Here is a 7,780-nt window from a genome sequence, read left to right as displayed (position 1 = left end):
TTATTCTCCAACCACTGAATAACAGAGATCGCTTCTGTAGAGTTCACCCAAATTAATAACCAACTTCGGATTACCACAAAACTAAAACACTTTTAATTGCACGTTTAGACAGTGATCAATTTATTGCTCCGACCTTCAGTACAGTCACCATCGAACTGACGAAGCTAGCTAACACCACGTCCGCTGAACCTAACCACCTCTCTTGCTTACTCTTTCTCTCTGCTTGCTACACTCTTTAACGTTACGCTTTCGAGGGGTGCTTGAATGGAACTTATGTACTCTACATCCTTCTCCTGGTCTACGGGTTAACTTGTAACAATAACAAATGAATATTAAAGAAAAAAAATCTCAAATCGTTACATTTACATCATTGTACATCATAACGAGCCGGCATCTTAATGGATCTCTTCGGTCGCTTGGCAGGTGGAGCCTCCTGTAGCTCCGCGTCTCGTTCCTTCCGGTTCGCTGTCGCCCTGCGTGAGCCAGGATTTACCGGGGCCGGTACTTGTGGAGAATCGACTTGGTCATCTGAAATCGGAATGAGCGGTAACTGTGGAAGATCATCTTGACCTTGCGAAATTGGCCACTTTCTCAAGTGAGCTACGGGGCGCCGGTATTTGATCCCATCCGCGCTCAAGACAACTACATCGCTTCCGCTTTTCTGGATCACCGTATACTTCTCTGAACGGAATGTAGGCTCCAGCTTTCCCATTTCATAATTTTTAATCATAACCGTATCACCAATAGCTATTTCTGATTCTTTAGCGTGCCGTCGTTTGTCCGCGTACAATTTGCCTTGCATTTTCTTAATGGCGTCCTTATCGCGTATTTCTTCATCCCGCTTCAAATACGGCTCAGTTCTGAGTGAAGGTAGTAAATCTTTCACAGGTCTTCCAGTGAGTAGCTCCATTGGTGACTTGCCGGTGACAGAATGCGGTGTTGTGTTGTACGCATATACATATTCGTCAACCGCTTTCCTCCAGTCTTGCTTCAACGATCTGGCAATGCGTAGTGCCCGCAGGATACCCTGGTTCTGTCGTTCGACCAACCCATTCATCTGGGGCCAGTAGGGGATAGTGCGTACGAGTCGGATGTTCTTTCTGATGCAGTAGTTTGAAAATTCTTCACTTGCAAACGGAGGTCCATTATCAGTTCGAACTGTTTCAGGATATGTGTGCTCTCTAAAGACACGCTCAAGGGCCTCGATTGTCTTGGACGCATTGGTGGTTTTCATTTCAATGACGGTCAGATATCGGCTGAAATAATCAACCACGACTAAAAATGTCGCACATTCCTTTGCCGAGAAAAAGTCCAAAGCCAAATCTTGCCACGCCCGATCGGGCATTTCTTTACGCAGCATTGGCTCTGGCGGTCCCTGTTGACTAACTGCAGCACAACCAGCACACTCTTGCACGTGATTCTCAACTCCCCGGTCCATGTATGGCCACCAGACTTTCTCCCTTAGATTTCGTTTCATTGATACCACTCCCGGGTGGCCTCGATGAGCGATATCCAACGCTCTTTGTCGCAGCTTTGATGGAAGAATGATTCGATCCTCTCTGACAACAACACCATCTAAGATTCCTAGCTCCCTAGAGAAAGCCTGATACGCAAATAAGTGGGGAGGCCACGCTTGGGTCTCAATGGCCTGAACAACTTGCTTCAGTTCGTCATCAAGAATGGTTTCTTTCTTTATTTCGTCCAGTGTTATAGCCGACAGTCCGTCCCCGATCTCACAAACGTAGTGTTCTGAACCTTCATCAAACGGTGCATCTGATTGAGAACATAATCTTGAAAAGACATCAGATATGTTCTCTGACCCTGGAACATGCACCACCGAAAAATCGTAGGGCTGCAGCCGCAACGCCCACGCCTCGGCACGCGAGCATGCCCGCTTCCCTTCTTGATGTTTTCCGCCGAAAATATACTCCAATGTCTTATGGTCTGTATACACCGTGAAGTGTATACCGAACAGGTAGGAATATAATTTTTCCACAGCCCAAACCACAGCTAAGGCTTCGCGCTGGGTTTGTGGATAGACTCTCTCCGTCTTCGTAAGGCCCTTCGATGCGAAGCAGATTATTCTAGGTTGGTTTTCGCTATTCCTTTGCGTTAATACTGCTCCGAGACCGACCGCAGATGCATCCACGTACAGCTCGGTGACATCGTTCGGGTCGAAGAATCCAAGTCGGTGTACTGTGCTCGCCAACTCATTCCGTAGGTCATCGAATGCGTTTTCCTGGTCAATACCGAAGGACTCCACCTCGCCTCTGATGAAGCTTCGAAGTGGTTCAGTTCTCGAAGAAAGGTGGGGAATGAACTGGCCCACGAAATTTAGAAGACCCAGAAAACTTCGAACTTCCTCCTTTGACTCCGGCCGCCTGAAGTTTCGTATCGCGGCCACTTTATCATCGGTTGGACTGATTCCATCTGCGCTGATTTTATACCCAAGTATTTCAAGCTCCTGAACCTCGAACACACACTTATCCTTATTCAGCAGTGCATGATTCTGTTCGAGGACTGCCAGCACCTTCCGAAGTCGTTCATTGTGCTCGGCCAGAGTCGCCCCCCACACAACCACGTCGTCGATGTAAACGATCACACCTTCGATATCAGCTAGCATCTCGCACATTATTCGCTGAAATATCTCAGGCGCGCAATTTATGCCAAACATAAGTCTCTTAAAGCGCATGAGACCTTTGCCCGTCATAAAGGTGGTTATTTCCCGCGATTCCGGATGCAACTCTACGTGGTAGTAGGCGGAGGTGATATCGAGCTTTGAAAATACAGCCGCTCCTTTGAGCTTGTTCAGCAGGTTGTCGATAAGTGGAAGAGGGTAGTGTTCTCGTTGAATCGCTTGATTTGGATATCGCATATTTATGCACAATCGTATGTCATCAGTTCCCTTTGGAACTACTACCATAGGCGAGATCCAATCGGAAGGGCCCAAAACGGGCTCAATAATGTCCGCGTCCAACATCTCCTGAAGCTTGCGATTGACCTTTTCCTCCATTGCTACAGGAATTCGAAGATATGCCAATTTCCTGGGCGGCACGGTGTAGTCAATGGACAATCGCAATTGGACATTGGGAAACTTGGGAAAAACCTCTTTCTTCAGAGCAACGCTGTTCACTTCAAGACCTAATTTTAAAATTTTAAGATCCTCCGCGGTTCTCTTGCTAAGCAAGCACCTTTGGGCTCCTTGAATAACGAAAAACTCAGCATAGTTTTTGGGTTTCATTTCGTTGATTGTAATCCAAGCTTCGAAAATGGCCAAAACTCGGAGAGGAGCTGCGGACGCATATGCCGTGAATTGTCGATCGCATTTAAATTTCCTCTTGAAGAGTCTGGCATTAGTAGCCAGAAGCTTTTCCCAGATTTCTTCCGTGACCGTATTGATCATTGCCCCAGAGTCGATTAAAAATACAACCGGAGTTTGATCAATCATTCCCAAAATAGTTCCATCATCCGCATTTGCCTAATCAAACAAATAATTCAAGAACAATGATATTAATTGTGATGAATTTTATTGGACTGAATTCATTGTCTAATTCAACAAACAAAATAATGAATTCAATCAAAATCGTGGATATCAAATTATGAAAGAAAAACAACAAATACTCATTCTACCTTTGGTGATCCATTATCTCCACGCCGGTGTGAATATTCCGTGCCGCGATCTGGACCGCTTCCGCTCCCCAAGGCATTAGCTGCTTCGGACTTCCTCCAAGAAAAACGGTTCTTCATCGGGGCATACCGACCTGCTTGACACTTCCTCGCAATGTGACCTAGATCCCCACACTTATTGCACGTGGAATCCCGAGCAATGCAATCCTTCGAATCACGCTGGTGTCTCCAAGAGCCGCATCGGCTGCATTCAGTTGTAACCCGATTTCCACCGGCCCACCGACGTTCGCGCTTGTACGGCTGTACCGAATTTCTTCCTCTTGTCGTGGTCCTCTGCTCCCAATCTTGTTTCACCAGTGCCACTGTACCGGATTCCGATCTGAACGGATGGGCCTTCTCCTTCTGCTTCAGTAACACTTCACGGTTGATGGCGTAGTTGACCAATTCATCGAGATTCATGGTCCCCTCAAGACCTTTGTCTCTTACCCTCTCGTCAGTGGCACCGACGGTAACCTGCTGCAGTAGTTCCTTTTCTTCCCGGTCGCGGAAGTCACAACAAGCGGCCTGCGTGCGCAATCTCAAGATGTATCGATTGAAAGACTCTCCGGCGGCCTGGCGAAGCGAACGGAAAACCTCGAGCTCCACTCTCTCGTTGCGTTTTCCCACGAAGAACGCATTCAAACGCTTGACAGCATTGTCGTACTCCGGCACCTCTTGCGGAGCAAACGGAACTTTAACAGGTCCAGGATGAATTTCCCCAACTACCGGTGCGAGATGATGATAAATCCTTTGGAGCCCTGTTCCGCCTCGAGCCAGCATGAAAAGGAGCTTTTGATGTTGCGATTCAATCTGTTTCAGCTCCAACACGATTTCGCACGCTCGGTGCCATTCCTCCCACTCACGTCGAAGATTGGAGGCATCAGCAGCGTCGTTGAAGCGATCCAATTGAAAATGATTCTCCGGTTCCATCTGTAAAATTGAAAACTTCTATTTTTCCAATCCATCGCACTTTCACCAAATACAATAAATCACACATCACCTCAGATTTTTTCCAACCACGAAAACCACGAAAAATATTAGAAATCTCTCTTTCACTTATAACATAATGTTTCAAGTTCACTTGCCGTATGTGTATGTCGTGTTTTTTCATTCCCAAACATTCCAGCTATAGAGGTAATCACGTTCAAATGTATGCGTGCCTTTTTAGTAGATGTAGTTGTGAAACTGCGAGGAAAATATTTGCACTCTTGCCCCGGACGTTAGTTTTATCATTATTTACCCGTTTTACCCAATTCGATTGGGTAATATTTGCATATGCAATCTGAATAGCCTTTCAATCGGCGTGCACTTTTGTGTGAGGAAAAATTTGCGCTAGTGTTCGTGTGTTGAAATGTCACTTATCTCTATAACCCCGATAGTCACTTACACCACCTCATACACCAGCATAATAAAAAAAGTTCTGCCGTTAACGTTCGCATTTTCCTCCCACTTCATTTTGCTCCTTCGTATGGTTTTCAATCGAACCCACATCGTATTTATTTCCCTTCACATATGTGTTGAGCCCCACGACCAACATGTACCAACCAACCACGCATTTTTTTTCCTCATTCTTCGTGTGCGCTACGGTCTTCAACCGGTCTCGCATCTTTTCTTTTTTTTTTTTTTTTTACCTCATCTTTTGTGTGTGCTCTACGGCCATCACCCGGTCACGCATATTTTTTTTTTACCTACTGGTGCATGTCGCCACACACAGTGCGGGCGAGCGATCAATCAGTCACACATCTTTCTTTTTTTTTTTTTTTACCTCTTGCTTTGTCTGCGCGCTACGGTCATCAACCGGTCTCGCATCTTTTGTTTTTTTTTTTACCTCACTTGTGTGTGTGCGTGCGCTACCTAGTCCACATATGTATATATATATTTTTTTCACCTCATGCTTGATGTGGGTACACTACGATCATAGCTGGTATCTTCTATGCTCTTCGCTCCTTTCGTTTCACTTTTGCATTTTTCTAGCCGAATCTTTGCTCCGCCATCTTGACCACATTTACATTACACCGTGTTATTTTCAAGTTCGCAATATATAAACATTACCCGACCCACGGCTCAATTACTAATCATGTCCACAGTATTATATGAAACTATTTTAAACGGTAATATTTAACAGAGACCACAGCACAAAAAAAAATCACAGACTTTCACATTTCGGCGTAGGTTTAATAAAACTCTGCAAATTTTCCACAAAATCAAATTACTCACCTTAAAATCGTACCGGCTGCGCCAAATTGTAGAGTTCACCCAAATTAATAACCAACTTCGGATTACCACAAAACTAAAACACTTTTAATTGCACGTTTAGACAGTGATCAATTTATTGCTCCGACCTTCAGTACAGTCACCATCGAACTGACGAAGCTAGCTAACACCACGTCCGCTGAACCTAACCACCTCTCTTGCTTACTCTTTCTCTCTGCTTGCTACACTCTTTAACGTTACGCTTTCGAGGGGTGCTTGAATGGAACTTATGTACTCTACAGCTTCCAAAGTGAATGGTGCACCACTTTACAAGGAATACTTCATCAGCTGAACCTCCAGCAGCGGAGCAATAATCACCACTGACTGACTGAAAAGAAAGTGCAGCGCCACAAACGCCGAAAACTTTTGAAAACCCCACTCCCCGGTCAGGAAAGAAATAGACATTACGGCTCAGCGGTTCGGTCCGGTTGTTCCCTGGCGATGCAGTTTTCCGCTCTTTCAAAAGTCGCTTCAAAAGAAATGGAACCCCTTTTATTCGACTGCACTGCAACTTACGGGCTGCAGCGCTGCGGTGTCGAAACGCGCGGGAGATCCGGACTTGGAAGCGCCTTACCCGTTAACCAACTTGAAAGCCTAGACCTGGTAGGAAAATTTCTGAACTGAAAAGAAACCATCAACTTTGCTTGGGCACTTGGGCGCTACAGCTGGGTTCTTTCATTCGCGTTGAATTGAGTGGTGCAAATGACTTCTCGTGTAATAGTTATTGCACTGCCGCTCGCGCTTTGGGTTGGTTTTTCTTTTGTGCGGTGTGGCGAAGGAATCTGCCATTCAATCTCAATAATGGAGTCGGTCCATGAGTCTGGGCAACTGGTGCTATGACTGCGCTTTTTTCTCTGTTAGAATGCGAACAATTTTGTTTTTTGGCCATTTGCAGAAGTTTCTTCAAAAATATGCGCGATTATTTTCAACGGCATACAGATAATCTCCCGGACCTCCCATGTTCATAACTTCAGAATCAAATTTGAAAGATCGGTCAAATTCCAAACGTTCAATAATTAGTTGACTTGTCGTTTCAGCTTGTTTAAGTGCCATTAGCTTACAACAAGCATCAGTACCAGTTCATAAATCGATACCCTCTAATTGGCCGAAAGCCATCATCTCTCTCCAGTGCGTTTTCCGATCCTCTTCTACCCACTCCGTTCCAATCCGATATCATTAGGAAATAAATCTTCAAAACTTAGGCATCAATTCCAAACCAGCCACGCACCCATCAATCTTTCGCTGCTCATATTAGACAAACTCGCACACACGCATTTGCTGTGATCTCAACACCCCAACAACCAACGACAAACCACGCCGCAGAGTGTTCCACGAAGTCACCACCGCACCGTCGCGTCGCCGCTGCCGTAGGGCATTCCGATTCTGATTATGATTGATGTTTGCTAATTAGAACAAGACCACTTCATCGCTTCTCCATCATACTTAAAAACTCGATCCCGTCAAAATGTTTGACAATATTTCGACTCGTAGCCCCTCGCTCGCTCTCTGCTCGTGCGAGCGTTTTGGCCTTCTTTCACTTGGGATGGTGACCGCCGAAAATGTCGTTTTCGGTTGGTTCCCACACCGCCACTAGAGGGCTCACTAGGAACAGTGGTTACCCACCGAGGGATAACTTATATTCAGAGTGGCATTTTGATGAGCAATAATCAAAATGATTTGCGTAGGTTTTAAAGAAATATCAATGATGGGCGGAACAAGAAGAACAGAACATAATGATTTCAGTTAGAGAACGATATCAATAAAGTTCTGAACAGGACTTACACAGTTGATTTTTGGCGGAAACCTAGGATTCTTTCTTAAGCGTACCTCATCCGCACACCACAGTGGACTTACCATCTTT

The 7,780-nt window shown here is 45.4% G+C and overlaps 1 protein-coding gene across 2 annotated transcripts; it reads right to left on the bottom strand.

Moving 5' to 3' along the window:
* Positions 1-222: 222 nt before the first annotated feature.
* LOC115259988 (uncharacterized protein K02A2.6-like) lies at positions 223-6,155 on the bottom strand. 2 transcript variants are annotated; one of them, XM_062842991.1, is made up of 3 exons: positions 5,884-6,155; positions 3,631-4,596; positions 223-3,478 (listed from the first exon to the last, which is right to left on the bottom strand). In XM_062842991.1, the coding sequence occupies exons 2-3, from the start codon at positions 4,594-4,596 to the stop codon at positions 368-370; spliced, it is 4,077 nt and encodes a 1,358-aa protein (XP_062698975.1). In that variant the 5' UTR covers positions 5,884-6,155; the 3' UTR covers positions 223-367. The 2 variants fall into 2 exon arrangements, with proteins under 2 accessions (XP_062698975.1, XP_062698974.1); XM_062842990.1 differs by lacking the exon at positions 5,884-6,155 and adding an exon at positions 4,667-4,792.
* Positions 6,156-7,780: the final 1,625 nt, after the last annotated feature.

The sequence above is a fragment of the Aedes albopictus genome, chromosome 3 (genome assembly GCF_035046485.1).
Source record: "Aedes albopictus strain Foshan chromosome 3, AalbF5, whole genome shotgun sequence".
NCBI classification, from domain to species: domain Eukaryota; kingdom Metazoa; phylum Arthropoda; class Insecta; order Diptera; family Culicidae; genus Aedes; species Aedes albopictus.
The sequence above is the reverse complement of the archived record's forward strand: the minus strand, read 5'-3'. Positions and strand labels throughout refer to the sequence as shown.

What these genes read in the sequence shown, in the direction of transcription:
- LOC115259988 (XM_062842990.1), bottom strand. Translation starts at nt 4,777, where the DNA reads ATGAAAAAACACGACATACACATACGGCAAGTGAACTTGAAACATTAT. An exon ending in GTGGTTGGAAAAAATCTGAG is followed by an intron (nt 4,597 to 4,666) that starts GTGATGTGTGAT and finishes TCAATTTTACAG; the next exon opens with ATGGAACCGGAGAATCATTT. An exon ending in GAGATAATGGATCACCAAAG is followed by an intron (nt 3,479 to 3,630) that starts GTAGAATGAGTA and finishes TTGTTTGATTAG; the next exon opens with GCAAATGCGGATGATGGAAC.